The following is a 17,477-nucleotide window of genomic DNA, read 5'->3' as shown; positions in this document are numbered from 1 at the left end:
CATCATACAACTAACTCCAAGCTGCCTGAGATAGAGTGAGTAATTTTGCAACATGATCACCACTATTGGGAGTTAGATGCCTAACTCCCCATAGATCACAATAGACTTACCAGCTTTGCCATCCTGCACCCGTATCGGTAACATTTTCTGGGGTCTTTCCACAAGATGCTGAGTAGGAGCACCTGCTCTACAAAGAGAACTTTGTCTGTCAGGGGTGTGTGCTCAGAATAGCTTTTCTAAGGAATTATTCGAAAACTTGCAAGGAGAAATGTCCCCTTGCAACCGGTGCCTTCATAGAGTAATCATTAGACATGTCAACTAACATGCTATGGAGGCCGCTAGGGTATGCTGGATAAGGTGGTTAATTATTGTCTTATGAGCTACTTTGATGTTCACCCTGTCTTTGATGTTCTGCAGCTAAAGCTCAACGACAAGTGACCAATATCATTGGAGTTTAAGGGACATGGGAAATTGCTATGAAAAGAAATACCAAGGGAACATCTTTCCTAATCATTCACTGCCTCATTATGACTGCCAACCCAAAGGATGACAACACATCACCAGCTTTCTCTACTAAGAGCGAAGACCCCTGCATTTCTCTGCCATGGTATTTTAAGTGGAAAGGGACAGGGAGGGCACAATGGTTATAGGTGGCAGAGAGATGTTTCTTGTAGTAGTTAGTTCTTGGTAGACCAAAGCCAAGGTACCTTCACAGACATAGAAGCACAGAGAAGAACCTCAAATTCATCCTTTCTATTGATGCCGGAAAACCAGACAACAGAATGAGCTGCAGTAGCAGGAACACCTCAAGTGCATTCAAGAAACTTCAAACTCTTACCTATATACAGGGAGGAATCTTTCCGTCTCACGTGGTCATCGATGTAGGAAACTCCTAGTGGCTGTACAGGGGTAGCACCAATGCCTAGGAGCACTTGCGCTCCAATGAGAAGCAAGTACATCATGTTGGTGGTAGTCCTATTCCTGCAGATAAGATCCGGGTCTGGTCCCTCGTTGCTGGTGGACCCGTTGGCAGCACATACATCCCTCCCTTCAGCCCCCCAGCGTATTTCCCCAGATTCATATTCATACTGATGGGTCAGAAATTCAGGCAACGCAGAAAGGAGGGCGCCCAGAGCCATGACTATTCCTCCGCATCCTATCAAACGTGGCCTATGCCCCCGGGCTCCAAAGTAGCTCACAAAGAGAATGAGGGCCAGGTTCCCAATCTCAAAGCTGCTGGCTATCACCCCCACATCAGCGCTCTGCAGGTTGAATCGCCGCTCCAAGGTAGTTAAAACACTCACCTACAAAGAGAGAGAAATCCAGAGACAATTACTTAAAGAGCACATAACCTACATAACATAAGAACGGCCTTACTGGGTCAGACCAAAGGTCCATCTAGCCCAGTATCCTGTCTTCTGACTGTGGCCAATGCCAGGTGCCCCAGAGAGAATGAACAGAACAGGTAATCATCAAGTGACCCATCCCCTGTCCACCCTTCCCAGCTGCTGGCAAACAGAGGCTAGGGACATCATCCCTGCCTATCTTGGCTAATAACCTGTATTCTGTTTACTCCATTTGCAGATCTTGCCATGATGACTCACAGCTGTTAGTATGTTTGGGCCTGATCTAGAGCCCAGGGAAGTCAATAGGAGTCTTTCCATTGATTTCAGTGGACTTTGGATCAGGCCATTACACTGCAAGTAGTCCCTTGGAACGTCTGCCTGCTTGTGAAGCAAGGGGCTATGGGACATGATCAAGGGTGCTAGTATAATCAGATGCTGTATTAGCAGCACTAGGCAAGGCAACCACAATGCCTTCTAGACCTTGGTGTAAGACCACAGGCAACATTTTCAGAAATGCTTGCATGACTTAGGCACCTAAGTCACATTCACAAAGAGGATTGGAGTCCTAAAAGCCAAAGGTTCCCAACTCCCATAGGCACTTTATAAACATTGACCTCAAAGTTTGAATCTGATTGGGTGCATGCATATCATTCAAGCACATCCTTAACACTGAGCAGCACAAGCGGTGAACCCCTCAAACTCACCCATGTTCCTCAGTACTAGTTTGAGTTCCCATCAGAAGTAGATATGTTTTGGAGGAGCTGGTATGTGCGGAGAGCTCCTTTCTACTGTGCACTCTGAAAAGCTGAATTGCCTGTTAAGGGCTCGCCTAACCTTTCACCCCTTCCCTTTTGGGACTGTGGTTTTAACACTGAAACCCAACTCTCCCATGGAGCAGTTGAAGAACGCACACCAAAACACATATCAGACAAGCTAGGCACCTGATCCCTTTCTGTCTGAACTCATGGCCTTGCTGACACACTGACACTTGGCTCACACATTGGCAGCGTGTCACATAACTGACTCAAGAAGCAGCCACAAAGGTAAGGAGTTGAGCCCCAACAGAAAGTTTCTTTGCTAAATAAATAAAAATTAAGTTGAACAAACATTTTAAAAGAATATTTTACAGATTAATAGCTGGGAGCTTCACTTACTGACAAGACAATTTCAAAAGAGAAGGCCAATTAAGATTTACACAATGCAAAGAAATACACTTGTGGGTTTTATGCAACATCAGTTTAGAGCCAAGAAGATGCAGCACTTGGTACAACAACTGCTCTCTGTCACGCTCATGGAAGAAATCCAACATACTTTTATTTTCATGGTCATGTCTCCTTAAAAAAGACAACCCAATTCCATCTTGGAAACAGGGTGTCTGGTTTTTTTCCTCAGAGATGGAGATGATATTTTTAAGGTCATCCTAAGATGTGCAGTTAGGATTCAAATAAAAAAAAGTGATAGCGATCTCATAATATAAGACAGCCCCTGGACAGTATAAAAATAGTCTCCCAGTGGAGGCGGTCAGAATGTTTGCTGATATACCTCAAAAAGCAGGAAATGTTCTGTCCAACTTTAAAGTATTCTGACAGCAGCTGTCCTCTCAGGGCAGCTAGACCCTATTAGGATACACCAGGATGCTGTTATGCCAAAGAAATGCCTCTTGGCAATAAAATGGACGAACAGAATAGCCTACTTCTGTTACTTTACTTGTGTGAAAGATAAGGACCTTGGGTTCCTGGACATCTAAAGACTCCAGTATGAAAAACAATTTTCATCATTTCTTCAGCTGCAACTGTCCTCCCCCGAATCCAAACCACTATTTTTTTGGTGCTAGTGACTTAGTGCCCCCTTTCTAATGTACCAAGAGCTGCATTTAGGCATCAGTATAATAGGCAGCCCCCATAGTGCATGACAGTTAGGAGACACCACCATGGTCACTCATCTGCAGGAGGTCAGTAAAATGCACCTTGCATGGGGAGAGACCAATCTCTATGTGGGGGCCTCTAAGAGCAGCCATTATCGGGATCCTCACTGAAGTCAGCACAAACGATTCTGGAAATGCTTTGGAGTGAAAGTGATGGTTGCCAGAACCAAGCACCCCAAATCTAGGGTGCACCTAGGGCCAAAATTCTAATGATTACATACCTAAAGGATCAAACACATGATCAAGGGCCAACTCCCATGAGACGCTGACTATAAGCAGTAGGCTGGCTCTCCATAGACATTCTGCAGCAGGAAAAGGTCAGGTCAGATACTGGGTGGGGCTGGATTTGAAGGGGTCCACTAGTAATATTTGCATATGGAATGTAAGACAACATGAGGGAAAAAATCAAATCCCATGCTTCAAGACAAAGTGATGGAAATATTTTTTCTCTGTACCCCAGAAATACAGCATTAAACAACTGGGTAAGTGCATTATGGAAGGGAGGGGACTGCTCATCATTCTCTCAAGCGCTGGGGTGATCACTGTTAAGAGGCAGGATGCCTGATGAGATGAAACAGTGTGATTCAAAGGAGAAACTGCTGTTCTGAGATACACAGCACGCCGAGGAACCCTCTCTAGTAAATGCAGCTTCTGCACTCAGACAGCCAGAACTTGAATTCAGAGTCCAACCCAGAATCTAAAAGAGATGGCATTGTTTCCACATCCTCTGTGGAAACCATAACCCCCATTGTGACATCCTGACACCCCAATATTCACCACTGTCATGTAATTAGGATATGCTTTATACAAAGTGTGCCTTGTGAGGTGTCATTCTTAAAGTCTCAACAGTAATATCTCGTTGGATTGTATGTGCTATTGTCATATGTGAGGTTATGAAGTTTGGCTATGTATGTGTCGCTGAAACATGTCCTGAGGTTGAAAACACCCACAAGCAGCCTTTCAGGTACAAGAGTAAAGAGGCCAAACAACGTTAATGGCTTACTGAGGAAATGTGCACAAGCACAAGGATTACCCCAGGAATTGTGTACAATAGAAACCTCTCAGAGTTAGCACCACACAATGGGAACTGTTTGACCTATGTCACAGCAAAAGAGCTTTCTAGCAAGTGGGGAGAAGATATAAAAGGGGGACAATGACATTATGGGGGAACATCACACTCCCTACAACAACACACCTGGAAACACCTGAGGAACAAAGACTGAACTGTGGGAAGTGATGGTCCCAAGCTAGAAGGGTCTTTAGACTGTGTATGAAAACCTGGGAAAGCCCAGGCAACTTGTGCCTTAAGAATCTGCCATCCTGCTTATCACTCAGGGTGAGAATTTGTTAATTTATATCCTACCTATTTAGTGTATTAAACTTAGTCTGTGTGTTTTGTTTTATTTGCTCACTAATCTGCTTTGTTCTGTTTGCTATCCCTTATAATCACTTAAAATTTAGCTTTTGTAGTTAATAAACTTATTTCTTGTTTATACCAAAACTGAGTTTGTGCAATTCATATCTGGGGGTTGGGGGTGGGAAGGGGCAAAAAGCTGTGCTTATCTCCCTCCACATTGAGGGATGGGGTGATTTTTATGAGCTTGCATTGTACAGAGCTTTCTATACAGTGCAAGACAATATTATTTTGGGTTTACACCCCAAAGGAGGTGTGCACATCAGTACTGGGTAAATCCCCGAGCTGCTCCTCCCACACAGAGATGATTTCAGTCTGTATCTGCAGCTGGGTGTGGCCTTCCCTGTGTGTGTGCTAAAGAAGGCTTGAGGGCCTGGCACAGCAAGGACAGGGTGAGGAAGCCCAGGCTCGTAGAATGGGCAGGCTCAGTGGGACTCCAGCATATCTGGTGGCACCCCGAAAGGGGGGTCCAACCTCTCACACCCATTTTAAAAGGGAGGAGGGGCAGGTTCCTTTAAGATTTATAAGCAACTCTCAGCAAGAGGTAGTGTGTCCATTATCCCATTTCCTATCCACCTAAAGCTCAGGAAACTTGAACAATTATAACTCTTTCCCATTATACCTTTCATCTGAGGAGTGCAATACAGTTTGCCACAGTAACACCTGCCCATCATCTCCATCTTATAGGTAGGGAAGCCAAGGCACACAGCAGTGATGATTCCCCCTACGTGCACTTTATACATTTCTTGCTCTTAAAAGACACTCTCTAGAGAATTTACCCTTCCTCTGGGATCAGCACTTTCATCTGTCCAGAAATGTTTTTTGCAATAATACAGAAAACACTTCTCTAGAGCTTCTCTTCTGGAGATCCCCCCTTGCCCTATGGGGCAGATCAGAATAGAAGTGACAATTCTTAATGTGTGTAAACTGAGTCACAGGTAGCCAAATTAATCAATGAGGCAAGTATGAGGACGAAGTTACTTGAGTTACAAGGTCAAAGTCAAAGGGAGAGTTTGCAAAGGTCAAAAGGCATCGAGGGTCCCCAACTATCCCTTGTGCCTTTGTCAGTCTCTTCCAACAGGATCCAACTTTGCTGTCTAAATTTAGTCCCTAACCACCCACCAATATTTAAGCACCTAAAAAAGTGGCCTGATTTTCAAAGATGCAGAGAGTCACCTCCTCCTGAAGTCAAGATGCCCTGTGGAGTACTGAACACTGCACAAAGTAAGGCCTGATTTTAAACAGTTTAATGTGAAAATTCCAGCTGAGGTAACTTTCAGAGCAGGCCAATGGCAGGCCCAGAAATGGAACCCAGGAGTAGGGTGACCAGACCTCCTGATATTATTGGGACCATCCTGATATTAGGGGCTTTGTCTTATATACGCAACTATACCCTCCCACCCCCGAAAAAAAGTGTCCCGCTTTTTCACACTTGCCATCTGGGTCACCCTACCCAGGAGTCCGGATTCTTATTCTGCTTCTTCAGCCATTAAGTGTAGGGGGTGGTTTGGTTTCATCGTTTCCTGAAAGCTAACATCCCACGTGGATGTGGCCCCAAGTCTCAACAATTCTCACGTTCCACCTAATAATCACCTCCATTCAAACACACGTCTGGATCCTCCTCGCCCCCATCACAAGCACAAGTTACAAGTGAGCAAGAAGTGTGGGTTCTTACTTTGTAACACAAGGATGTGGAACATGGGAGACAGGATGGATGTCTCCAAGGGTTTTATCAAAAGGGAATGTCTTCAGGGAAAGTGCTATTCCCCATCCTCTGCGAGAAGCAGATGGGAGTTCCCTCTTCCCTTGCTTGGTTTAGCCACATTTCCCAGACAGCTCCACCTTCTCCGTGGCTGGGGCACTGAGCCCCTCCCTGTCCCATACTGGGTGTGGTGGTACTGCCCAAGTGGCTACCAACGCTCTCGCAGTTGATATAAACGCTGCCCTTAGCTAACTGTCATTGGAAGCAAAGGGACGAGGAAATTGGCTGCACTTCTCTGGTAAGGGCAAACCCCATCATACCAGCGGCAAGCATCCAGGGGAAACTGGCATCTGCGAGCAAAGTAGCTGACATCCGTGCCAGCAAAGTGGCCTCCACCATTTCCAAAGCGTCATGGAAGAGCAGTAGCGAAAGAAAGGGATGTTGTTTGAGGTGTGCGGGGTGACTGTCGAACCAGAGGTAAAAAGATCTCATATAATAAACAGTGACAAATTACTGAGACAAAAATCAATAATCACCTTTAAAAAGTCAAAGCTAAAGCAACATTTCTTTTACTCCCATCACTAACACCAGTGGGGCTTTCGTTATGCAAGTTTTCAGTCATACTTGCTGTTTATCATTCCACTCTGCCCAGATCTATATATCTTGGCATCTTTGAGCCAACGTAAAATTGCTTATATAATCTGTTTATTTTATACTAATGTTCCGCAGGAACGCATGTCACATAAACCTGCTTTAGAGTGTTGCACTGCTTTATCACTGCAAAATGAATCCTGGGCTGGGGCGCTGTGACGGAATCAGACCTACAATGCACTGAAAATGAGTATCATATCGTTCATATCTCCAGTGATCAAGTCACATTCACATTTCCCTTCACAACCTGCTCCCCGCGAGCCTGAAGAGAAGTTCATTGTATTAATAACAGTTATATGCAGAAAACACATCGGCTTTATGCCTGGAGGGCATTTCTTTAAAGGCTTCTTTTTTAATGTAAAATACATTTTCTCAGCCACGTGGTAAGGGACTGGACTTGAAGAGACATGTCTGCAGTGCTACAGGGTGTGAAATAATTGCCTGGTAACTATATCCCCAAAGGAGAAACAAAAGAGAACAGGTTCCCAGAGCCTCCATTACAGATGCATAGAGCTTCAGATTCCTTGAAGAGCCAACACAACCTTACCAAGTTGCACAGCTTCCATCTTATACTCCACAGACAATTTATTTGGAACACATTGTCCTCTCCTCCAGCAAAGCCCACAGAATGGGAATTGAGCCCAGGAGAATCCCTAGGTTGGATAGTCTCCCTTACATGTATTTGGGAGCAGGAGGGGGGAAATGAATTCCTTTCCTCAGGAGTACTGGCCTCCCTGTTCCCCTCCAGGCAACAGAGCCCAGAGATGAGTTATTTTAAGGCCAGACGGGGCCATTATGATAATCTAGTCTGGCCTCCTGCACAGCACAGGCCCGAGAATCTCACCCAATAAATCCTGCCTCAAGCCCATAACTTGCAGCTGAACTAGAGCCTCTTTAATACGTGAAGACTTGTGCACATCTACACTGCAACGAGACACCTGCAGCTGCCCCATGTCAGCTACCTTGGGCTTGCAGGGCTTGGGCTGCAAAACTGCGGGGTAGATGTTCTGGCTCACATTGGAGTCTGAGCTCCGGGACCCTTCCCCATCACAGGGTCACAGAGCGTCAGCTGCTGCCCCAGCCCAACCCGAACGTCTACACCTCAGTTTTACCACCCCAGAAACCTGAGTCCCACAAGCCTGAGTCAGCTGACACGGGCCAGTGTTTAGTCGCAGTGTAGACATACCAAGAGCTTCCTTACTGCACCTTGCCCAGTACTTCCACCCCTTCCACAGAGAGGTGAAGGGAAGAAGCAGCAATCATTGCCACAAGCATCAGTATTAACCCTGGCACAGATGCCTGGCTGAATAATTTTGAGGGTAGGAAATGATTCTCCTGGACTCCAACCACAGAACCCAACCATGCAGCTACCAGAAGAATCCTTAAAGCCACAGCTCTACCCCTCCTTTTCTGCTCTGCCCAGTTGTGCTCCTCTCTGCTCAGGTCAGTAGAAAGGACCTTATTTATTTATTCTTGCATGACAGGTCATAAGTCACCTATTACAATGCTGTTCACATTCCAGTGAACTCAGGAACCCGTTCAGCTAAAGCGTTTAAAGCTTAAGCACGTGCACAAGTCCCACTGAAGTCACACACTTCAGTGCTTTGTTGAATAGGGATGAGATAATTCATGGGTTTACAGTTAAGCATGTGCTTAAAGCTGGGATTTTCCAAGGGACCCACGGGTGTTGGGTGCCCAACTTCCACTGAAAGTCCGTCAATGAGAAATGGGCATCTGGCTCCCTTAGGCCTTTTTGAAAATTCCAGCCCATGCGATGAATTGCAGCTTGAGGATGTACCGGGCAAATTCAACAGCATGGCATGGAAGAGGCTTTCTCCCTTCTGCACAGTACACCAGGTATATCAATCAGCAGCCATGGACATAGATGCTAGATGTAAAAAAATCAGCAATAAGGAAGGCTTGGGGGAGAGAGAGGAGTTTATTTTTGCCATCATTCAAATGCAGGATGAACTGGTCGTTTAGCCGCTGGGGTTAATGGGACTTTCAGAGCAATGCCCCCTGTGCACAGAGGGGAGAACTGTGCCAGTAAGTCTTACCAAGAATTGATACCTAACTTTATCCATAATGATACACATATACATGCAATCCATATATGAAACTGGAACAGCCATGTGATAAATTGTGGGAAAAATGAGACCACCATTATCATGCATCCTTGATGGCCTCATCTGCGGCCAGCCTACCAACCCATCTCTGCACAGGACTGCTCACAACATTGTGTGCGTGCCTCACGTGTTGTTTTAAAAATGACCTATCTGACAAAGGATTCCTTCTTTCTCCACCCAAGTGTAGGATGGGCAAGATTCAAGGTGTGATATCTCAGGAAGGCTATCCAGACCTGTGACTTTCACTGCTGGACATTTTTTGCCGACATTGCCCAGCCATATCTGCAGAAAGACATGAGTCTACTGGGGCTACCATGAATACTTGAGACAAGAGACTACAGTCTCATCTCAAGCAGTGAGGGGAAAAAAATACCTGCAAACCCAAGCCATATTAAAGCTAAGGAAAACCAAGAAAGGGGCTCAGTAATAGCTTGTGGTTTAATCTAACCTATCCCAATTCTGTAGGGCAGGGTACACTGTGTCTATTGTTTCTCCTGTAATTTCTATTAAGCCTCTTGTTATAGGCTACAGCCTGTAAAATTGGAGCACTGTGAAGGAACCTGTTGCCACCTAACCCCACTCCAGAAATGGTGTTTTTCCCAGGTTGGAATCCGTACACAGCTGTTCTACAGGCTTGCCCAAATCACTGGTTGTATCTGAAAGACCTGCTCTCTCAGCTTTCCAGCAGTCTCTCAGTCTGTTTTGTTTGCCCTCAGCTGTTGCAGGACACAGCTGAATGCAAGCAGTTCTGTGACACCCTTTTGCATGGTCCGAGCCATCCCACGCAATTTCTAGGAACCAGGTTATTTGTGCATCATGAAGAGATCAGACAACTCTCAGCATTCAGATGGAATATCCTGTTCGGTCAGGGGGTCGTAACTCAGAATGGAAAACCTTTGTCCATTGCTGACTAGCTCCCATCACACCCATCTTGTTAGTGACACAAGGGAGGCCGGACATTCTACAAGGGCATATGGGAGAAAGGAGGATAACAAAAAGAAGGGGAACCAAACACAGCAAGAACCCCTCTGTTCCAGCCACAGTAAGTTAATTGGGTGCATCTCAAACCTGACCCAGAACAACTTCAAGCTTGTCTGGTAAGCCTACAGATCATTATACATGCTGTTTAAAGCCATAATTCTAGGATCCAGATGTGTACAAGTAGATTTGTGCGGCCGTCAGTAACAATACTTTGCTGCCACTTTCTTTAGCATCCACCGTCCAAGGATCCCAAAGTTCGGGAGGCAGCCAGGAAGTAAGCCTCCCTCTGAGGAAGGGGTATCATCCCATTTTATAGAAAGGGATGATAAGGTAAAGAGGGATTAAGTACTGCGATTTGCTCCTCACCTCCCTTAACACTCATCCGCAAATTCAGTGAATCTCATATCATCATCATCATGGCAAATCCCAAAGGGACATTGTCTCCTAGCAGATCAGGCACCACTACCAGAATCTATTAGTACAGGAATGGCCCTTTCACAAGGTTCCGTTGGTCATTTTTGACTCACCAGCAGAGAAACTCTTGGACATTTCAGCTAGAAGGACAATTGACCAGACGGTCACAGGTAGTCAGCTTCACTATAAGCACCCTCACAACATGAATGTACTGACCACAGAGGGCCAGAGCTGGGACTAGAACCCAGTAGTCCTGACTCCTAGTCTCCTGTTCTAACCACTAGAGTACACTGAACTTCACTAACAAAAAGTATTTTTTTATTTTCAGAAATAAACAGGTATAAATCCTGACTGGGATCACCCCTTGGCACCTGGGATAACACTAACCATCATCACTCTTTCAGTACCCTCACATTTGGGATGCGAACCCAGTTGATTTTCTGGCCTGGAAAAACAAATCTACGTGGTAAATCCAGTCTAGTGGTCTGTGAGACTTACTGGTCTTTAATAATACAAATATGGTGAAGCCAGAGGCCATTTCAATTCTTGGTTATTGTTAAACGTTACATCCAGCCAAATGATGCATTACAAACGTGAAAGTGGAACATTCGCCTCGATAGCACTAGCAAAGGGCCGTGCTTAATATTGGATTGAAATGCACTAATGGAGTCTGTGCAGACTGTTTATACGGGGGTGGCTAAGGCATTGGGGACTGACCTTTGAAGCAGTCCCTGATGGGGTTCCTATTGGCCCTAATATGAACTTTCCGATTTCCCTTGTGCTCAGTGTGCAATTGCGTGGAGTAGAATGAGGACGTCTTTAATTTGAACAAAGGCGTTGATTTACAAGTCAGTTCGGACAAGATGAAAAGTAGGTCTTAGCCACATGACTCAGAGGTGAAACAGACAATAGAGTCATACGGTAGGGTAGCACTCTGCACTACAATATAAACACAGGTTTCAGAGGAGCAGCCGTGTTAGTCTGTATTCGCAAAAAGAAAAGGAGGACTTGTGGCACCTTAGAGACTAACCAATTTATTTGAGCATAAGCTTTTGTGAGCTACAGCTCACTTCATCGGATGCATACCGTGGAAAATACAGTGGGGAGATTTATATACATAGAGAACATGAAACAACGGGTGTTACCATACACACTGTAATGAGAATGATCACTTAAGGTGAGCTATTACCAGCAGGAGAGCGGGGGGTGGGGAGTGCGGGAAGGAAGGGCAAAAACCTTTTGTAGTGATAATCGAGGTGGGCCATTTCCAGCAGTTGACAAGAATGTCTGAGGAACAGTGGGGGATGGGGGGGGGGAATAAACAAGGGGAAATAGTTTTACTTTGTGTAATGACCCATCCACTCCCAGTCTCTATTCAAGCCTAAGTTAATTGTATCCAGTTTGCAAATTAATTCCAATTCAGCAGTCTCTCGTTGGAGTCTGTTTTTGAAGTTTTTTTGTTGAAGAATTGCCACTTTTAGGTCTGTAATCGAGTGACCAAAGAGATTGAACTGTTCTCCAACTGGTTTTTGAATGTTATAATTCTTGAGGTCTGATTTGTGTTCATTTATTCTTTTACGTAGAGACTGTCCAGTTTGACCAATGTACATGGCAGAGGGGCATTGCTGGCACATGATGGCATATATCACATTGGTAGATGTGCAGGTGAACGAGCCTCTGATAGTGTGGCTGATGTGATTAGTCCCTATGATGGTGTCCCCTGAATAGATATGTGGACACAGTTGGCAACGTGGAATTCCTCAAGGGCTTCTTTTCCATGGGTCCCGATGATGAAGATGTCATCAATGTAGCGCAAGTAGAGTAGGGGCATTAGGGGACGAGAGCTGAGGAAGCGTTGTTCTAAGTCAGCCATAAAAATGTTGGCATACTGTGGGGCCATGCGGGTACCCATAGCAGCGCTGCTGATTTGAAGGTATACATTGTGCTCCAACCCCTCAGACAGAGACAAAACACCTACAAGATCTCTATCAAGCATTCTTACAACTACAATACCCACCTGCTGAAGTGAAGAAACAGATTGACAGAGCCAGAAGAGTACCCAGAAATCACCTACTACAGGACAGGCCCAACAAAGAAAATAACAGAACGCCACTAGCCGTCACCTTCGGCCCCCAACTAAAACCTCTCCAACGCATCAACAAGGATCTACAACCTATCCTGAAGGACGACCCATCACTCTCACAAATCTTGGGAAACAGGCCAGTCCTTGCACACAGAGAGCCCCCCAACCTGAAGCAAATACTCACCAGGAACCACAAACTACACAACAGAACCAGTAACCCAGGAACCTATCCTTGCAACAAAGCCCCTTGCCAACTGTGTCCACATATCTATTCAGGGGACACCATCATAGGGAAATATGCCACGCAGAGGCCTTAATATAATTAGCCTAATTTATGGTCAAGAGACAAATCCGGGGCTACAGGCTAAGCCAGAGTTATGCCCACACTGCAGACAAAGGTGAACGAGGCCAATGGAATTGGTCATGGGAGCTTTCCCAGGCAGGAGCAGGGAAGCAGGACAGAAGTGACACATGCTGGCCATTCACAAGCAGCATTAACAAAAAAGTTTCGAAGGAAGCAGAGTTCAGGCCTCATGGTTGGAGGACAGTAGTGATTATACAAGGGCTACGTACTAAGCGGGGAAAACAGAGGACATGGGGAGCAGGACCTCTCTCTTCTGCTGCATATGTTCTGACAATATTGCTGATGTTCAGTCCTGTTCCCGAAACATTTAAGCCAATACAGCGAGGGGGGAAAGGGAAAGCCTTTTTTAAAAATGGACCTCACCAGATAGCCAAGTGGAGTTGCTGATCCTTGTGAGTCTATTGTAAGCCTCATGTTCTCTGGCATTTTTCTTAAAGCCTTGGCGGCTGGAATCAGGTTATTACCCGAGATTCTCAGCCTCCTTCCAAAGTGAGTTTGTATCACTGGAGGTTCTGGGGAAAAGCTTGAAAATGTGACTCTTCTCCGTGAAGAGAAATCAAAAGAACAGCCTTTGGGTAAAGTTCTTGTGATTTTTGAGCCACTCAGACCTTTCAGGACCCTGGCTCATAATTTTTTAAATACTTGGGGTGGGCAATGACACAGCAAATAGCCTAGTGACTTGGTATCGAATGAACCTCATTCTTCCCTTGCCCTCTTTCTGCCATCTCTCACTAAGACTGGGAGCCACCCTTTATGCATCTGCAAAAGGCCATGAGTAGCCATGAGGCTGTTTAAATAGCAAACAATTGCTCAACATGGGGGAAGGAAAGGAGCCCCGTGATAAAAGCACTGGTAACAAGAGATAGGCGTTCAATGCCCAGCTTTGTCAGAGGCTCACCACGCCTCAGTTTCTCCCACTAAATGGGGTCACTGATAGCCACCTCCCTCACCAAAGAGGGCCACACACTGCAGCAAGCAGCACTCTCAGAAAGCCAATTCATAAAGGCTGCTGCTCAGTGACTGTACACAGAGGGCTGAATTTTGCCCCAGCAGGCTGCGTGTGCCATCTTACTTTCTGCCATGTGCTGAATGCCCCACGAGAGCTAAGAGCACCCTTCCAGGGCCCTTGAAAGTTAAATATATTTAAGGGAGTTACATTCTTTTCTCCTCTACTTATCTGCCAAGATTCAAATTCAAGGCTCTTGTGTTTCTGCTGCAACCACTGATGACATCTCTGTGGCAGGTATTTTGCTCCCTCACATGCTTGGAACTCAAGTCTTGGCAGGTGAAGAGAGAAAAAAAAAAGCTTTCTATGAACAGTTAAATAAAACCAGACCCGATCAGGGACTGACTCAGTATCCAGTTGGTTACTGCTGCCAATGCAAGCCCTAGTTTTGTCCTTTTCTCCTTGTACTGCCTTTGGACTGCTCAGTTTCTCCTGCTTCTCATATCGCGGAGAGATAACACAGGCCACGCAGTATCTGAGGGCAATAGGTGCAGCACTCAGGCTGTAGAACAGGAGCCAGCCATCCCCAAGGTTACGTTCTACAGAGCTGCACAAATTCCAGTCCGAGATACTCTCCGAGCAAGGGAATGTGAAGGGACCCGTCTGCATGCCGTGCATTAATCTGGGCAAAGCAGAGCCACAGATCTCTCAGTAAAGCGGGGCATGCAGACCCTGAGCCTGGAAGCTGGTAGTGATGCTATGTGGACGGTAACCAAGAGACTTACAGACTAGCGGGATCACACTGGGTGTTGTTGGGGAGCTGAAGTGACAACAGAATGAATGACTCATCCCCTAAATACACACAGAGAAAGCAGGAAGATGGGCATCTGCTGGATGTCAGTCTCTCCTGCAGAGCAGGGAAAACCAAATAGCTCTGATGCATGATAGGAGACTCTTTGCCCCATTCAATTCCCCATCCCCCTTGACTTCCCTTGTCTTCTCCCTCTTGCCTTTAAGCCTTTCCTCTCAGCTCCATTCCCCCTACAGCTCTTGCCGCTCCTTCAGTTCCTTTCTTTTTACCTACATCCTCAGTTCTTCACTCTTCCTTTTAAACAAAGGACCCTCTGGAGCTATTTCTCCTTCCTAGAACACAATGGACACTTCCATACGTTCCGCCTAGTCAGCGTGGTAGCCCTGATATAATTTAATGGCCACCATCCTTATGTTTAGGCCTTAAAGCTGCTAGAATCTGATAAGTCAGGTTCTCTTGATTTTAAGTAGGGTTACATTTTACAAAAGCACTTAAGTGACTTAGGCGTCAAAGTCCCATTTTCAAAACTGACTTAAGCACTTAGAATAAGTCACTTTTGAAAACAGAACTTAGGTGCTTTTGAAAGCCTAACCCCAGACCTCTTTGTAAAAGCTACCACCCTGCCCCTGACTGAGTAAGGCAGCCCCCAATGGTCACAGCTGATGAAAGATTTGAAAAGCAAAGAGCTAGACCCTCAGGCCCACCTGACTTCTACACAGTGCACCTGGGGTGAGAGTCACACGAGTAGTTTTCCTCCCCCAATCATGGGGACAGCTGAGCACTAGCTGAAACAGCAGCACAACTGGACCACAACCTCCCCCATCCCTGGCATGATACCCCCTTCCCACCTCTCCTCCCCGAAGTGTCTCCTACACTGGGGCTGTGTGGCAGGAGCAGGCACCATAGGACTGGCTATATCAACTCTACAGCCCTCAGAGATTCCTTTCTTCAAGGTTAGGGAGGCTTCCCATCCCTCATTCCCCCCACCCATGGGACAGCCCAGAGAGCCTAAAAGTTTTAACTGAGGTTAGTTATCTATCCTAGAGCTGTTCTGAGATTTCCACTGATGCCCAGACAATGGCTCTAACTAAGACATGGTAGGTAGCACCCCTCTCTATCTATGCACTCTATGCCTGTGGTCATGATCAACATCCCATCAACTCCTCCAGCCACAGATTACATTTCAAACTAATATATAAAAGTGGCTTTACACTGCATTTGTAGGTAGCAATAAGCAGTAGGTCTGACCCTTCCTTTGGATAGGGCCCTGGGCCTACACTCACAACACTTCTGTTCCATCACATTTAATATGGTTTCCCCCACACAATACTGACCATACTACAGAAATGCAAAAAAAAAAACAGATGAAGTGCCATGAGGCACAGTTTGTAATTGTGTGGGGCACATGCCAGGGTTTGGTCCACATAAAATAGTGGGTTCATCCCAAACCTCTGCCAGCGAAGGCTCTACAGCATCAGATAACAGTTAGTGGTTGTGAGACCCTCACACACTAATGTATTTATCTTCTCAACACCCATGCTATTATCCCTGTTTTACAAATGTGGAACCGAGACAAAGAGAGATCAAATGACTCACTCAAGGTCACACAAGAAGTTTGAAACAGATCCAGAAATTGAACTCAGATCTCCTGGATCCCAGGCCAGTACCTTAACCACTAGACCATGCACCCATTCTTTGTTTCTTAACCACTGGTACTGTGAGATATACAAGGGTACCTGCTCCCATGACTGCCAGGTGTCACATCTGCTCAAATGCCAGTGAAAGCTGATTTCTCTGGGCATGGAAATTAAAGGCTTGACTCATGAAGGGAGACAGTTTCGATGTGACAGCTCCAGAGAGCACAATGCAGAGCAAGACTCCGGTTTTAAAACATTACCAAGTGCAGCAGGAATGTTGAGCAGTCCCTGCCAAAATGTCACTATCCACATTTTCTGCAGAGTGAGTGCTGGCTTAAAGCGAACAAGTTACTGTTTTCCCATCATTTAATCTCTCTCAGTTGTGTGTGGGGGTCGGAGGGGTAGGGATCAGGGGGAAGGCTAGGGAAACACATGATGACACTGTGTCCTGGATATATTCCATGAATGTAATTTTTTGTGATGTCGTTTGGATACAAAGAGTTCCAAGTGTAATCAGGACGCCGGGAACCAAATCGAAAAAAAATGTCTGAATCTGTACACTACAAGCCATTGAAAAAAGAAGAAAGCAGAGGTCATTTTGTTTTCAACTTACATTTCCAGTACCTTGGAGTTTTATTTAGATTTATTCAGAAGCACACTTTGCAACATCACAGTGATGACATGCCATGAAAAACGGCATAGCATCCTTGGCCAAATTCTCCCCTGATGTAAAGAAGCAAAATTCCACCAGTGACATTGAAGCAGTGCCCATTTACAACAGGAGAGAATTTGGTCCTCTGTTCAGAGCCCACTTTCTTCAGCTAATAGAAATCTTTTGCCCATCTCGATCGCCACCTGTTCAAGGATCCCAAAGTGCTTGCAAACGTTAATTTAGCCTCCCAGCTCAACACTCCCAGGAAACAGACTTTTTTACAGATGAGGAAACCGAGGCACAGAGTGGGAAATAGCTTGCCATAGGTGCACAGGAAACCTATGGCAATGCTGGGAATACAACCCCCAACTTCCATCTCTGTGCCAAACCCACAAGTTCCACCTCCCAATGTGTGCTATTTTCTAT

General features: G+C 45.7%; 1 protein-coding gene across 1 annotated transcript in view; it reads right to left on the bottom strand.

Moving 5' to 3' along the window:
* The window catches only part of SLCO3A1 (solute carrier organic anion transporter family member 3A1), a 203,480-nt gene that overhangs the window by 169,822 nt on the left and 16,181 nt on the right, over positions 1-17,477 (bottom strand). The window contains exon 2 of the mRNA XM_084640815.1: positions 839-1,304. Coding sequence (XP_084496941.1) covers positions 839-1,304 — 466 coding nt within the window. The remainder of the gene's footprint in view (positions 1-838; positions 1,305-17,477) is intronic.

Source organism: Lepidochelys olivacea, assembly GCF_965140295.1.
Source record: "Lepidochelys olivacea isolate rLepOli2 genome assembly, chromosome: 10".
NCBI lineage: Eukaryota > Metazoa > Chordata > Testudines > Cheloniidae > Lepidochelys > Lepidochelys olivacea.
This window is presented reverse-complemented; position numbering and strand designations above follow the sequence as displayed.